This window comes from Palaemon carinicauda, chromosome 40 (genome assembly GCF_036898095.1).
Source record: "Palaemon carinicauda isolate YSFRI2023 chromosome 40, ASM3689809v2, whole genome shotgun sequence".
Taxonomy (NCBI): Eukaryota; Metazoa; Arthropoda; class Malacostraca; order Decapoda; family Palaemonidae; genus Palaemon; species Palaemon carinicauda.
Window position 1 is genome coordinate 17,866,032 of NC_090764.1, and position 16,643 is coordinate 17,882,674.

The 16,643-nt window shown below is 41.1% G+C and overlaps 2 protein-coding genes across 12 annotated transcripts in view; one reads left to right on the forward strand and one right to left on the reverse strand.

Moving 5' to 3' along the window:
* The window catches only part of Ltn1 (E3 ubiquitin-protein ligase listerin), a 77,569-nt gene extending 70,852 nt beyond the window's left edge, over positions 1 to 6,717 (forward strand). Inside the window, exon 25 of one of the 2 annotated variants that reach the window (XM_068363373.1) lies at positions 5,422 to 6,717. In XM_068363373.1, coding sequence (XP_068219474.1) covers positions 5,422 to 5,481 — 60 coding nt within the window. In that variant the 3' untranslated portion in view covers positions 5,482 to 6,717. The remainder of the gene's footprint in view (positions 1 to 5,421) is intronic. The other variant, XM_068363374.1, reaches the window with a different exon arrangement.
* Positions 1 to 16,643, reverse strand: part of LOC137631563 (ufm1-specific protease 1-like) — a 62,882-nt gene that overhangs the window by 3,000 nt on the left and 43,239 nt on the right. For all 10 annotated transcript variants that reach the window (XM_068363378.1, XM_068363381.1, XM_068363382.1 and 7 more), the window contains exons 3-5: positions 12,843 to 13,034; positions 12,361 to 12,570; positions 11,462 to 11,623 (exon numbers count right to left, since the gene is read on the reverse strand). In XM_068363378.1, coding sequence (XP_068219479.1) covers positions 11,474 to 11,623; positions 12,361 to 12,570; positions 12,843 to 13,034 — 552 coding nt within the window. In that variant the 3' untranslated portion in view covers positions 11,462 to 11,473. The remainder of the gene's footprint in view (positions 1 to 11,461; positions 11,624 to 12,360; positions 12,571 to 12,842; positions 13,035 to 16,643) is intronic.

A 16,643-nucleotide genomic window follows, 5' to 3' on the forward strand; every position in this document is an offset into this window, starting at 1 on the left:
CCGTTCAGGTCCCCCTTGAGGACGGAGGAAGACCTCAACGGGTCCTTTCCATTCAAAATTCGTCCGTCTACACCTCCAGCTCCCTCGTCGGCAGTTCCAGAGGAATTCCTTCAGCCTTCCACGTCAGGAACCCAACAGGTGTCGAGAAAAGCTCCACCTGTTGCTAGGCCGCGTTACCGTGAGAGGTCAGAACCGTCGGTGGTGGAGTCTTCGTTTTCATCGGACGAGGAACGCCGAAGGAGAAGTAGAAGGAAGAGAGACCGTTCCAGGAGGAGGCCGTCTTTTTCTAGGTCTCCCTCGGAATCGAGAGAAAGAAGGAGATCCCGTTCCCTGCATAGGAAGAGCAGGAGAGCTGGTTCTCCTCAGGAACGATGGGTCCTGGTACCAAAAAGCTGAGAGACCTGACTTCAGTCTCAGGCTCCATGATTAAGGTGGGAGGAGACAGTCCTCCTAGAAGGGCTTCCAGTAGCCGCATGTCGGCTTCAGCCTATGACCACAAGGCCTCGTCTGGTAGGCATAAGTCTCGTCCTAGGGAGATTCAACCCGCCCAGCGGAGGGAGTCGCCTCCTAGGAAGGGCAGCCTCGACGAGATTGCCCATGGTATGGATTGACGCTCACAGGTCCCTCCGTCGAACACTTTCACGGAGGAGCCCGTCCCTTCGTCGAAGCCCCTTAAGATGACAGAGGCGCCCGTCTCTCAAGGAAGACATAACCGCGGGTCCTGTCGGAGCGGAGGTGCCCGTGCTAACACTTCACCCCATCGCCAGACGGAGGACTCGCTTATAGGAGGGTGATCTCCTTGTTAAGGAGTCACAACAAGATTGCGGAGCCTCTACCACAGGAGGAAGACAACTGGACCTCTGGCTGAAATCGGATTATGGAGGAGCCCGTCCAAAAGAAGGCTTCATTAGCTCTGAGGCGAGAGACGTCAGGTTGGGGCGAGCTGACATCGACAAGGTGATCACCCGCAATGGGTAATCATCCAAAGGATACACTGTAGCCAAACTGTTACAGAGATTGAAATCCCAAAGTATGTATTATGCTTTGGAGGGACGCCCACATGGGGCATGCAAGCTTGAGGACGTCCTGGAGATTTTGAGTCAAGGTGCCCCAGAAGACAGGGTCTCTACCGCACCCATTTACTTTTCCCAGTCCGAGTCCATCATGATGGAGGAGATGTCGAAAGATCTAGTGAAAGTCACATCATGGCTGGACTGGTGGGCTACTACCTTGGTGGGTACGCAGATCCCGACCGAGACTTTAGATCCTGCCAAACGAGAGGCTCTGAAGGAGTTGGTTGGTTCGGGTGGCCGTGCCTTAAAATTTCTCACGTTCCAGGCGTTAGCTCTTTCTGCGAACTGGGTTCTCAGGAGAAGGGACTCAGTTCTGAAAAACCTATCTAGGAAAATCCCAGACAGGGAAGCAAGGTGGCGGAGAAGATGGCCAAGAAGAAGGATGACATCGTTCCGAAGGCTCAATCAGCGAGAAGACCCGTCTTTAGGAGGCCGGTAGCCGAGGCTCCTGCAACATCTCGTTCTTCCCCATCTCAAGGAAGGAGAGTGCCTTCTGCAGGACAGTGGACTCAGTCGTCGATTCCCTCGGGAAGGGGAGTTATGTCAGCCCCTTCCACCTACAGGAGTTCCTACTCGTCCTCCAGGAGAGGTCGATCCTCTCGTTGGAGATAGTTTGAGAGGCCCTCCTCCCCTGCCCAAGCCTCAGGCAGGGGGATGCCTCAGACAATTTTGGCAAGCATGGAAGCTCCACGGAGCAGAACCATGGACAGTAACAGTTTTGAAAGAGGGCTACAGGATCCCCTTTCTACAGGATCCTCCTCCCTTGGTTCCAGCAAGCCAGGCGGAGTGGTTGGTCCCCAAAGACCTGTTGAAGAGAGCAGCTTTCTACGGAGAAGTCGCCACAATGATTGAGAAGGGAGCAATGGAGACTGTGCATCTTCCGGGACCGGGGTTCTACAGTCGTCTCTTCCTGGTGGAGAAAGCAACGGGAGGATGGAGACCTGTGATAGACCTGTCAGCCCTCAACAAATTCATATGTTAGACACATTTCAATATGGACACCCCAAGAACGGTCATGGCGTCCTTGAGGGAAGGGGATTTCATGATGTCCTTAGACCTCAAGGATGCCTATTTCCAAATCCCAATTCATCCAGCAAGCAGGAAGTTTCTCCGGGTGAAATGGGGTGCCTGGATTTTGCAATTCAAGGCTCTGTGCTTCGGACTTTCTACAGCCCCCCAGGTATTCACAAGAATTTTCACGACAATCTCTGTCTGGGCTCACGAACGGGGGATCCGTTTAATTCGGTACCTGGACGACTGGTTACTCCTTTCCTCCTCAAAGGAAGTCTTGAAGCAACAAGGGGCACACCTTCTGCAACTATGCAAAACTCTGGGCATCACAGTCAATCTGGAGAAATCTCATCTGATCCCAACCAACAAAGCGACGTACTTGGGGATTGTCCTGGATTCATTGCTAGTAAATGCATTTCCATCAATGGACAAGCTCAGCAACCTGGACAAAGTTCTCCGTCCCTTCCTAGAGGGCCAACCCAGAAGAGCAAAGGATTGGCAGAGGTTAATAGGAAATCTGATGCCATTAGAGAAGCTAGTTCCCCAAGGAAGGCAGAACCTCAGGTGCATCCAGTGGAACTTGAAAGATTTGTGGGATCAGAGAAGTTCCCCGGACAGGATTGTGCCAGTTCTACCAGAGACCAAACAGGCTCTAGAATGGTGGCAGAATCGAGCAAACACTAAAAGGGATGCCTCTGTCCTCCGGACGCCCTGAACTTTTGCTCTTCACAGACTCATCAAAAGAAGGGTGGGGAGTCCATCTTCTAGGAAAAACAGCGAGAGGCAAATGGATGGTAGAAGAGAAGGCTCTCCACATCAATGTTCTGGAGATGAAAGCGGTTCAGGAGATGAAAGCGGTTCAGGAAGTCTGCCTACACTTCACTCGGGAGTTGAAAAGAAACTCAGTGGCTCTAATGTCAGACAATGCCACAGTAGTGGCGTACATAAAGAAGGAAGGAGGGTTGAAGTCGAAGGAGTTGTGCGTTCTCGCCTTGCAAGTCCTGGAGAGGGCGGAAAAAGAACAAGTCAGGCTGTCAGCGAGATTCATTCCGGGAAAGAAGAACGTTCTAGCAGACAGCCTCAGCAGGGTAGGCCAAGTAGTGGGGACAGAATGGTCTCTTCACCCAGAAGTAGCAAGATTCATCATTCAGATGTGGGGTTCTCCGGTAATGGATCTCTTCGCGACGAGGTTGAACGCGCAACTCCCCGTATTCTGTTCTCCTGTCCCAGACCCAAAGGCGGCATTGGAGGACGCCTTTCAACACAAGTGGGACAATCTGGACGTGTACGCCTTTCCTCCCTTCGCTCTGATAAGACAAGTCCTCAACAGAGTAAGGACAGCCAACAACCGAAGATGATTTTGGTAGTGCCTTGGTGGCCGGAGAGAGAGTGGTTCCCAGACCTGAAAGGTCTGGCGGTTCTTCCTCCGTGGCCTCTACCGGAGAGACCAGACCTACTGAGCCAGCCACACTTTCAGAGGTTCCACGAAAACCCTCAGTCCCTTCGTCTTCACGCCTGGAGGTTATCCAATGGCTCCTGAAAAGACAAGGCTATTCGTCAAAGACAGCTGTGAGAATGTCCCGTTACTTGAGACAGTCTTCTACAGCTGTCTACCAAGCAAAATGGGCAACTTTTATTAAATGGTGTGCTGCAAAGAAAATAGAGCCCTTAGAAGCTGCAGTCCCCAACATTGCAGGGATGTGCTGGGCATGTCGGTTCCAGCAATAAAGGGGGTACGAGCCGCCCTTGGACAAGTCTTTCTCTTGAAAGGGATAGATTTGGGCTCTTCTAGACACATCTCTATGCTCATCAAGAGTTTTGAGCAGTCCTGTCCACCTTCTTCTCCTAGGGTTCCTAAATGGGACCTGGCTAGAGTTCTAGACATACTTAGTAAGCCGCCCTTCGAACCTTTAAGATATTGTTGACAGGAATCTTACGCTTAAAGCAGTCTTCTTGTTAGCCTTGGCTTCGGCGAAGAGGGTAGGTGAACTTCATGGGTTGTCTTATGAGATAGAACACTCAAGGGGTTGGAGAGAAATATCCCTCAAGTTTGTTCCCTCGTTTGTTGCCAAGACCCAGAACCCATCCGTTTGGGATACTAGGTTCGAGGGTTTCTAGATTCCGGCGATTCCAAACTCAGGTAATCAAGAAGATTTAAAGCTCTGCCCTGTCAGAGCTATTAGGAAATATCTTAAAAGGACAGCAAATCTCCGCCCTGGTTTGAAGAATCTTTTTGTGTCCACGCGGAGGACGAAAAAGAATATTTCCGAGAACACCATTTCTTTTTGGCTCAGGCTAGTTATCATTCAGGCTTATTCGAGTGCTGGACTTAAAGTTCCACGAAAGCCGATGGCACATGATGTTAGAGGTTTAAGTACCTCTCTAGCCTTTGAAAAGAACATGTCAGTGGTACAAGTACTCAGAGCAGGTACTTGGTCTAGCCAGTCTACGTTCACTTCTCACTATCTCAAAGATTGTACGAGGAAGTCGTTGGATGGTTTTTCCATCGGGCCAGTCATCTCAGCGCTCCAACCGATTTAACGGCCCAAGCCCCAGGTTCAATCGCGGTTTCAAATCTATAGACACAGGTGATCTTTTCAATTTTTTCCCCTTCTTCTCCTCGTACTATTTATCGTCTTGGGAAGTCTTGCACAGTAGACCCGCACTATGCTATGTATCCATATTACATCAAGCACGTCATTAAGGAATTATGTAGGGTGAGTACTTTAAGCACAATTAATGAGCTCTTTGTGTAGTTTATCCTACTTTCCAGTTGTTTGGACCCTCAGTCATGGAGGCACTCCCACCTCCTAAAGTGTAAGTCTCCTAAGAAAGTGTTTCGAGGTAAGTCTCTGTGTTGGAACAAATCACAAATTATTAGTAATAAGTTAGAACAAGGCCAGGCTTATGTGACAAACGCTAGAAAATAAAGGAGTTTACACTGAGCTAAGCATTATGTAGTCAGAAATTATATGAATCACTAATATTAAACACAATGGAACATACATGAAATGGAGCTTACTTTACCCTGCTGAAAAACAATATATAAATATTTAAAAAGATTAATTTTTTGCAAAGTAAATAATTTTTTGTATGGTAAACTTTATAATCGAATAAAATATATTAAACATGCATTTCAAATATTTCCAAATAAAAATTATCACCACATTCTAGGTTTGGCATACACAATGTGGCTGGTTACATCCTACAATATGGATTATAAATATGCATGAATTGAAGTAGCTTCTTTTGTCTACAAAAACGAGATTACATACTTTCTGCTGTTACTTGAATTATACAGATACTTTCAATAATGTCTATTTTTTTTTCTTTACAGTACAAGTGGTTCAATAGCAGCAACAAATCCACATGTCCCCTGTGCAGAAGTTTATTTTAACACATTTTAGTATGTGAAAATATTTATAATTATAATATTTGTTAGACCCTCTCATCCTATTTTATTTTACTTTCCTTGGAGTAACTAAGGTGTGGGCTTTACAGTCGTCACTTAATTCATACCCTCCCCTTAATCTCCATTCCCAACACGTGTAAATATAGTGTGCACAAAGTTTCACCACAAATTTTGAAATAAATTCACTGACTTAGATTACTAAATTGTTTGAATTATTTCACTAAATATACCATCTGTAAACAAATACTTAATGATACAATATTACCTGCCAAACAGAATTGCCTTAGGAACATGTGATATCCACATTGTCTAAATCTTTGTATATAAAATATTTAAGAAGTACACACATGCAAAAAGACTAGATGATGAAGTTACAGCCCTAAATAGCACTGTAAATACTTTAAAAGATGAGATTTTTGCATATTAGTACACATAGCTAGGATATTAAAAGTATAACATGTACATACTTGAGCAATTTATCTTTTCAAAGAATCAAATGAAAATAGATAGCTATTTTGCCATAAAAATATAATTTCACAATTGAATTTTAGTTGTTGATATTTAGAATATTTATTGAAATGTTTTATAAAAACTATGGTATTTCTTATTAAAATTTCATAAAATTCTTTTTTACTTTGTTTTACTTTGAGCCCTACAAGATACAGTATAGTATAACAACCTGTTGAAGTAAATTTTTTCTCGAGTGTGCAGGTAACTTAATTTCTATTGAAGTTTTACTTTATTCTTTTATCTTGTGAAATGCCTGTAACACAAAGCTATCGCCACTAAAGTTTATAAGAATTTTGTTTCACAATTTTTAACCATTTGAGCACCACTGGATGTAATTTTGGTTCAGTAATTTTTATTTTTTTTATTTAAATGTATGAAAAATCTATAAAATTTGTAATATCAATGAAAAGGAACTTTATTGAGCTACGGTATATGAAAAATTATGTAAAGTCTTATAGCTTTTGAGCTAAGGTGGGTTTATTCCAAAAAAAGGGACTGGGGCTCAAAGAGTTAATGTGGTACAGACGGTCCTCAACTTACAAATAATAGGTTCCAAACGGCTGTTTGCAAGTCGAGATGACCCAAGTCGAATTTTGTTATTTCTAGCGTAGGGTAGGACTAACAAAATTCCATGCGTACTATTTCTAGCTATAAAAGACAGCAAATAGTCCCGTTTCATTGAAATAAAAATCGGGTTACTGCAAATGTCCTTTTATTTATTGTAATAAATATAATGTTTTATTACAGTATTTCTTTATCCTATTACAGTACTATAGGAACTTTTGATACAATAGCCGAGATTTACGATTTCAGTTGGATTTTCGTTTGTATCTGAATGTTTGCTAGTTGAGGACCATCTGTATTTAAGAATCTTTTATAACCAAACAGACAATTTCTGGTACTCTATATGAAATATATAAAGGCTTCATTAAAATTAAAACCATAAAAGCAAAGATGTCGTTTTAAAAGTTAAATAGCTTTCAGAAGACCTGCTTCTGAAGTAAAGCTAAAAATACCGCTAGCATGGTAGGACGCATATCCAAGAATCTAGGTAAGGATGAACCTGCCATCCTCACCTCGAGCCTCAAACATATCTATTTCTTCCAATACTACATGTGGGGCATTCAGTCAACAAATGCCTCACTGTCAAAGATACCAAACAGTCGTCGCAATATGGGTGGTATTGGCCAGTAAACATATTCATGTGTCAACCGAGTTTGACCTATGTGGAGACGACAAAGAGTACAGTAGTCTCCCACTTTCGGGGCATCTGTTATACCTCTAAGGGGAAATAACTACTTATTTCTTATTGAAAGGCCAATACTTTATACCTTTCTTGCCAACAGCACTACTCGGCAGTCAATGAACTATCTACATACTTACAAGCAGCATCATCCACTACTCCAGTATGCTGATGTGTATGCAATCAACACACAAAAGGACGCAAAGATCCTCCTGGTGTAAACAACATATGCCAAAGAACGGGAGTATATCCACAGGGAGGAGAGAAGCTAACAATATCCATACTTAAGTTTCCGTTATCCACCCACCGCTCTAGATCACCCCTCAACACTGATTAATGCACAAATTGATAGGGAGACTCAAAATACTGGAGCATTGCTGCTTAAAACATAAATGATGCAGACACAGATGTGAAGCAAAAGCTTTTCTATGAATGACAGGTGACCAATGACCAGCTAATGCCATTATAGTGATCTGTTTGATGAAGGACTGCCGATGACCTTAAGAGTCGGAGATAATCGTGGAGTGCAAGTATGGAAAGAAATGGGGTTATAGAATTATTGCTGCCAAACAGTCCACGATAGAATGTTTGAAACCTTCCCAAGGCCCTACCCAGTCATCCAATAGCAATACCGGCAGCTTCAAGAAAATAAATGATCTACTCACCATTTTTATTCAACCTATATGCCAAGGAATCAAGAGATATGGAGGAGGTTCTCTACCAGATGGAAAAGGACACAGAACTTGGATGTACCTAGGCCTCTTCACTACCTCACTGTCTATGGCACAGATTTGACTACAACAATCCTCAAATATATTCAAGGTAACCTAAGTAAACCTCATAGCGAATTAGGTACTCCTGAAGATAATCTACCATAGTAGAATTATGGGTTTACTCAATTGTTGTCAACGTCATAACTAATTGGAAAAGCTAACGTGTCAGCACCTCATTTTAAAAGAGTATCTTAATTTCAAAGACAAAGATAAAAGGGAAGGGTGAAGAGATGTTTGGTGAAATGTTTAGTAGTGTGTCTGGGATTGAAAAGGGAAGAGCAAGAGAGGGTGTGGCTTTATTGCTGAGTGAATGGATTACAGGTAAAGTAGTGGAATGGAAGAAGATATCATCTAGGTTAATGTGGGTAAGGGTTAGGTTGGGCTTTTGTCAGTGCGTATGGGCTAGGTTGTGAGAAAAGAAGAAGAAGAGCGGAATGAGTTCTGGAATGAATCAACCACGAGTGTAGAAGGACTAGGTAGAAGGAATTGTGTAGTTGTCATGGGTGACTTAAATGCTAGAGTGGGTGCTGGAGAGGTAGAAGTTGTCATTGGGAAGTATGGCGTACCAGGTGAAAATGAGAGTGGTGAGAGACTGGTAGATATGTGTTGAGCAAGAGATGGTGATAAGTTCTAGCTTTTTCAAAAAGAAAGATAAAAACAAGTATACATGGGTAAGAGTGGCAAATGGAAGATTAGTAGAAAGGGCATTAATGGATTGTGTGTTGATAACTAAAAGAATGTTTGGAAGATTGAAAGACGTGCACGTGTTTAGGGGTATGGCTAACGGTATGTCTGATCATTTTTTGAAAAGAAAATTAATTGTAGCAAAAGAGCGGGGGAATAAAGTATGTGGATGTAAAAGGGAGCTAGTGAGGGTTGAAGAGCTAATAAAACCGGGGGTAAAAAGTAAATATTATGAAAGGTTGAAAATGGCATATGACAAAGTGAAAGTAAGAGAAACTGGTAATTTAGAGGAGTGGAAGTTTGTAAAAGAAAATTTTGTTGGGATTGCAAGTGATGTGTGTGGCAAGAAGGTTGTTGGAGGCAGCATGAGGAAGGGCAGTGAATGGTGGAATGAAGGAGTGAATGTAAAAGTGGAAGAGAAAAAGAGGGATTTTGAAGAATGGCTGCAGAGTAATAGTGTAGAGAAGTATGAAAAATATAGAGAGAAAAATGTGGAAATAAAGCGCAAGGTAAGTGAGGCAAAGAGGGCAGCTGACCTGAGGTGGGGTCAGGGATTGGGTCATTCATATGAAGAGAATAAGAAGTTTTGGAAAGAAGTGAAGAGAGTGAAAGATGGAAATGGAAGGTTGTTAAAAGGAGAGGAGGCAAAGAAAAGGTGGGCGGAATATTTTGAAAGTTTACTGAATGTTGAGGATAATAGGGAGGTAGATATAATTGCTGTTGCAGGTGTTGAGGTGCCGGTGATGGGAGATGAGAATGAGAGAGAGATTACAAGAGAGGAAGTGAGGAGATCACTAGATGAAACGAGAGGAGGAAAAGCATCTGGTATGGATGGTGTGAGAGCCGAGATGTTGAAGGAAGGGGGTGACTGTACTTGAATGGTTAGTGAGATTGTTTAATATGTGTTTTGTGTTGTCAATGGTACCAGTAGATTGGGTTTGTGCATGTATTGTACTACTATACAGTATAAGGGTAAGGGAGATGTGCACGAGTGTTGTAATTCAAGGGGTATTAGTTTGTTGAGTGTAATTGGAAAAGTGTATGGTAGAGTACTGATTAATAGGATTAAGGATAAAACAGCAAATGCAATCTTAGAAGTACAGGGTGGTTTTAGAAGAGGTAGGGGTTGTTGTATGAATCAGATTTTTACAGTTAAGCAAATATGCGAGAAATATTTAGCAAAAGGTAAGGAGGTGTATGTTGCGTTTTTGGATCTGGAGAAAGCGTATGATAGAGTTGATAGGGAAGCAATGTGGAATGTGATGAGGTTATATGGAGTTGGTGGAAGGTTGTTGCAAGCAGTGAAAAGTTTCTACAAAGGTAGTAAAGCTAGGATAGGAAATGAAGTGAGCGATTGGTTTCCCGTGAGAGTGGGGCTGAGACAGGGATGTGTGATGTCACCGTGGTTGTTTAACTTGAATGTTGATGGAGTGGTGAGAGAGGTGAATGCTAGAGTACTTGGACGAGGATTGAAACTGGTAGACAAGAATGATCATGAATGAGAGGTAAATCAGTTGTTATTTGCGGATGATACTGTACTGGTTGAAGACACGGAAGAGAAGCTTGGCTGATTAGTGACAGAATTTGGAAGGGTGTGTGAGAGAAGGAAGTTGAGAGTTAATGTGGGTAAGAGTAACGTTATGAGATGTACGAGAAGGGAAGGTGGTGCAAGGTTGAATGTCATGTTGAATGGTGAGTTACTTGAGGAGGTGGATCAGTTCAAGTACTTGGGGTCTGTTGTTGCAGCAAATGGTGGAGTGGAAGCAGATGTACGTCAGAGTGTGAATGAAGGATGCAAAGTGTTGGGGGCAGTTAAGGGAGTAGTAAAAAATAGAGGGTTGGGAATGAATGTAAAGAGAGTTCTGTATGAGAAAGTGATTGTACCAACTGTGATGTATGTATCGGAGTTGTGGGGAATGAAAGTGACGGAGAGACAGAAATTGAATGTGTTTGAGATGAAGTGTCTAAGGAGTATGGCTGGTGTATCTCGAGTAGATAGGGTTAGGAACGAAGTGGTGAGGGTGAGAACGGGTCTAAGAAATGAGTTAGCAGCTAGATTGGATATGAATGTGTTGAGGTGGTTTGGCCATGTTGAGAGAATGGAAAATGGCTGTCTGCTAAAGAAGGTGATGAATGCAAGAGTCGATGGGAGAAGTACAAGAGGAAGGCCAAGGTTTGGGTGGATGGATGGAGTGAAGAAAGCTCTGGTTGATAGGAAGATAGATGTGAGAGAGGTAAGAGAGCGTGCTAGAATGGCGAGCATTTACGACGCAGTTCCAGTAGGCCCTGCTGCTTCCTCCGGTGCCTTAGATGACTGCGGAGGTAGCAGCAGTAAGGGATTCAGAGTTATGAAGCTTCATGTGTTGTTGATAACGGGGGAGGGTGGGCTGTGGCACCCTAGCAGTACCAGCCGAACTCGGTTGAGTCCCTTGTCAAGCTGAGAGGAACGTAGAGAGGAGAGGTCCCCTTTTTTGTTTCATTTGTTTGATGTTGGATAACCCCCTAAATTGGGGGAAGTGCCTTGGTATATGTATGCATGTATCTTATTTTCAAAACTGATCATACAAACCTATCGATACATTCCTCTGAACATACCTATAAATACCATTTTACGATTGCCATATGGCAATAAAAAATGTCAAAATTTAGGGTACACAGACAAAATAAGAAAGTGACAGTCTTAAGATAATTTCTCAATAACACGTACATTCTTTAAATATTAAGCGAAATGTATTATGAAAATTTAGTTTCATACCTGTTCTCTGGCTTACTGTTCTTTCCTAGATACTGCTGTAAACTGGGGCAAACACAGATTATAAAAAGTAGTCATATGGAAATCTGATAATGCTTGCCACTTGACCCAGCCAGCACCTTGTAATTGGTTATTACTTTTGCCTTCTCCCCAAAAATGTGGATCCTGCAAAGTATTTTGAACATAAAGACCTTGAGATAAAGAGGCTAAAATAACTAAATTCAACAGTTTATGAGGGTTACCATCCCATACATTAAAATTTTCCCTATTCATTTGTACAGCAATAAACAGGCATAACCAGTACTCATTCAGGATTATTTAAAGATTTTCCAGCATAGACAAAATACTTATACAATTATAGTAATCAAAGTATCCAATGCTCAAAAGTTTACGCAAAATATATAATACTGTATTATTGACTGCATCTTTAACTGGGTCAGAAGTATAATTTTGCCAACTACCTAAAACAACAATTTTTATGATCTCAAAGTAATAATAAATAAAATTAAGCATCCAGTATAGATAAATACAAAATAATCTTGCACAAGATAAAATGTTATTATCAAAAGGGAGGAGAATAACCAGCCTGACTCCTACAGAGCTGGCTCAAATATATTTAAAACTCACAGTGCTATATTAAGGTTCAGTTCTGGTGTGTCAGTCATTATCCCCTCTATAATGACTAGTCTGGTTTTCTCTGGAAGCAAATTTCCTTTTAAGTTTTGAACTTTTCTGTGCAACCATAGAAAACATACATAAAAATTCTAGTAATGTATTGGTTTCAATAATTTGTTGCTTTGAAGCCCATACAGAGTATAGTAGGTTGAAGATACACTGTAAATAAGGAAAAGCAAATAAGATTAAGTTTATGATAAACTAACAAAAAGAATTATTAAACTTACTACCACAAGAAGATAAGCTTCTGTTGGGCCTTCCGCAACACCCATAATTCCCTTGGAGGAAACATCTGTTTCTCCCCCCATCATTACAGGTGCACCTCTATTTTTGAAATGATCCAACAAAGTTTTTAGGTTGTTTTTTAATTCCACTCCCGAGTTAACATGGACAATTTTGCATGGTACATCATAGAGAGAATCAAGGATATACCCAACCTGAAAATAAAATTAAATGCTATTATACCCAACCTTAAAATAAAATTAAATGCTAATGTTCTGACACATCCTCTTGGAAGTAATATTTCCTGTCAGTACTTTATACAAGCCAGAATATGATAAAACATATATTTTCCAAAATAGTGCCACAAGTTCATTTCATAGGAAGAAAATGCTTCACATGTAGACTGATGTGGTTGTTACAATGTTCGAATACAGTCTTTACCAAGCCATAAAATACTTAATAGATTATCCAATTAACCTTTCTTTACCTCAACACTTCCAATCCACTGTCTTGAATCAATGAAATTGCTTTCCTTGTCTCCTATTTTAACTAAAGTCTCTTGTATCTGTCTGTTGGAAGGGACAGGATGTGAATCTGTAGGATCTGTCCCAGACCTGCTTTTTTGGTCTCTAATCCATGAGCAAAGAGTCATCAATGTTCTATATCCACATCCCCATCCCTGAAATTAATAATAAAGTAAACATTAACATTTAAATCAATACAAACAGAAGACACATACATACCCGAAACAAATATCAGCAGTAATGTAAGTTAAAAAAATATAAAAAAAATCTGACACTTCCATATGTCACGATAGGAAGTGCAACACTGAAAAAAAACTACTGTTCTTGAGCCTGAAAACTAAAATAAAGTAAACACATCTAAATAAAATAGAAAGTTTTTTTAAATCCACAATATTTGAACTATGCCTGATCCAATTTGTATCTAATACACATACAAATTAAAATCTCTTAAAAAAGTGAAAGATTCAAATAGAGGACAAATCTATATTTTGACAATTTGTGCCTTAGCCATAATTGTTCTGTGCTTCCACAGCTTATGATTCCTGGATGAGTAATAAGATGAAATTTTAATAAAAAAAAAACTAAGTTTGGCTAATTTCTTTAGACAAAATTCCTTGTTAACTTGCACTAACAATTGAGACTATGTGAATATACTGTACAACCAAACTTGGGTATAGTTACTGCTTTTTATTCTAATAATGAACCATTACGTTTTGCTTGCAATAAAACTTGTAGCAAAGTAAACTATGAAAAAATACTACAACTTTCTACCTAAGTTTTACTCTGGGATATATTGTACTGCATATATACAATGTTTCACACTTAAATGGTTATGATTTTACCTAGGCACTGTTGCTAAAAGCAGTCACTCAGACAATATAATAGATATTTGTAAGATGAGCATATGTCACCACTCCCACTGCTACCTGTACTAGAGTTAGTGCCATGTAGTTAATTTGGATAAACAGGCGGCTTATCTTTGGAAAAGCAGTACATCAGGTTTGGATTGGATTTATAGAATGTGGGTAATATCACCTGGCACTGGGGCCTGTGAGGCCATTCACTGCCCTAGTGCAACTGTGGGAAAACCTTGCAGTTTACTATAAGGTAAAAGTTACGCAAGTGAAAAGCAAAATTGAAAGAGGAAGCAACAACCAAGGTATAGAAAAAGGATACTAATAAAGTGCAGGTTATGGATAAAGAAACACAGCAAACAAAAACACTTGAGAAAATCCATACAGTGCATAGCGTGAAGTGCACTGATGACCCTACAGGGCTGATCAGTTTATGCCTGAAATTGATTTTCTGGTACAACCCACTAACATAAATCATGGTTTACTGTTAAATCTGCACATTTTGGTGTAGACTTACAGTTCCATCTTCTTTCCAAATTTTATCCCTTCATTAAGGGGTTGGTTGCCTGATGCAACCTCTCCAATGCCTTCTATCAAAAGGCATACAGTACTTCCATCAAACCTCCTCTCTCGATATCATCCTTCACTTTATCTCGCCACCCAATTCTCTGCCTCCCTCTCGACAACCCCCCAAAACAGGTTCCTCCCAAGCCTTCCTCACTCCCTCCCCACCATACACCCTCAACACAAGCCGACACCATCTCAGTTGTGACACTCTTATCGCCTCTGTAATCTTTACTACGGCTGCCCTTCTTCCTAAATTAGCATTTTCTATTCTTCCAAGAGTGATACTCATAAACCACCTTAATATTCTCATCTCTATTCACTCAGGCTTTGCTTCCCCCGATCCATACATCAAAACTATCTTATTAGGTAGTATTTTGGTCAGGGCACCAACCACCCATTGAAATACTACAGCTAGAGAGTTATGGGGTCCTTTGACTGGCCAGACAGTACTACTGTACATTGGATCCTTCTCTCTGTTATGGTTCACTTTCCCTTTGCCTACACATACACCGAATAGTCTGGCCTATTCTCTACAGATTTTCCTGTCCTCATACACCTGACAACACAGATTACCAAATGATTCTTCTTCACCCAACTGTAATTGTTCAGTGGCTACTTTCCTCTTGGTAAGGGTAGGAGAGAGTCTCTAGCTATGGTAAGAAGCTCTTCTAGGAGAAGGACACTCCAAAATTAAACCATTGTTCTCTAGTCTTGGGTAGTGCCATAGCCTCTTTACCATGGTCTTCCACTGTCTTGGGTTAGAGTTCTCTTGCTTGTGGGTACACTCGGGCACAATATTCTAATTTTTCTTCTTGTTTTTTTTTTCAAGTTTTTATAGTTTATACAAGAAGCATTTATTTTAACGTTACTTTTCTCGACCACTGGGAGGGTGAGCACTCCCTACACACATCACAAGGAGACCCGTGTGCACAGGTGACCTCGGTACGAGGGGCAAGAGACCATGAGGATCTGTCTCCTCAGCAGATAAGAAGATGCCGCATCGATGCCCTTCCAATCCTGGACAAACTCGCATGGTTGGTCCTCATGAGCAAGCACCCCTGTTAAACTTTTAGCTTTGGCTAGTTTTCATCTTACGCCGAAATAATAAGGCACCCTTAAAGAGCGAAAGCTTTGTATTTTGTTCTTAAAGAGCGGAAGCTTTGTATTTTGTTCTTAAAGAGCGGAAGCTTTGTATTTTGTTCTTAAAGAGTGGAAGCTTTGTATTTTGTTCTTAAAGAGCGGAAGCTTTGTATTTTGTTCTTAAAGAGTGGAAGCTTTGTATTTTGTTCTTAAAGAGTGGAAGGTTTGTATTTTGTTCTTAAAGAGCGGAAGGTTTGTATTTTGTTCTTAAAGAGTGGAAGCTTTGTATTTTGCACCGGGACAAACTAAAGTATTGGCTTGGACGGGATTATAAAAGGTACGCGATAGGCTTGAATTAGTAAACCTGAAAGCATAAAGCAAGACAAATTTTTACCTGTTCATATGATAAACAAAATCCTTGTTTACTTAAACTGCATCGACTTTATATTACAGTCTCTTCAGCACTGAACAAGTAAGTGATTTAAAAAATTTATTTTGAAACATTTTCAAATAGTCTGTAGAACTGATATGATATGCTTGCATCAAGTAATAACATAGCATTTATATACTATATTGTACCAACAGTGTGTCACACGATCGTACATAGTAACGACATTTCTTTTTTTGTACATATTATGCTTTGTATCTTTGCTCTCCCCTCGCACTGATAGGGACCTGAATAAACATGTCTGTTTTTCTCACCGGTAACTGTTAACAGCAATGGTTGTCGGTTGAACATGAAATTGCCTGTTATGTTCTTATGTCCTTTTTGTCTGGCGTTTATGTACTGGTATATATAAACGGGTGTTCTGTAATAAAGTTACTCGGTTGCTTTCATCCTGCCTTTGAGTCACAACCTTCTCTTGGCCCATCACATTCATGACCCCGGAGTGACACTCTCAACAACCGTTGTGGGACCAAAGGGCTTCGCTCGCCCTCAGGGAAATGACCAGTATCACTCGCCTGCAATCTGCCGCAGACGGGTCTCCTCATGAGGTGAACCTACTTCGTGCCCTTTGGGTAAGCCGTTTACCTGAACCTGTACTTCTTGCCAAACTTCCTAAGTACATCGCCACACGGATTCAGGAGAGGGGACAATTTTATGAAACAATTGTAGTACTAAACCTTGCTTGATAATCTTGGCAATGAACACAATTCTACATTAAACATATACTGTACAGTAATATCAATTAAACTAAGGCAGTATCTTTTTGGACTATTTCTATCAACAAACAGTACTTGGCACACTTTTCTCTAGACCAT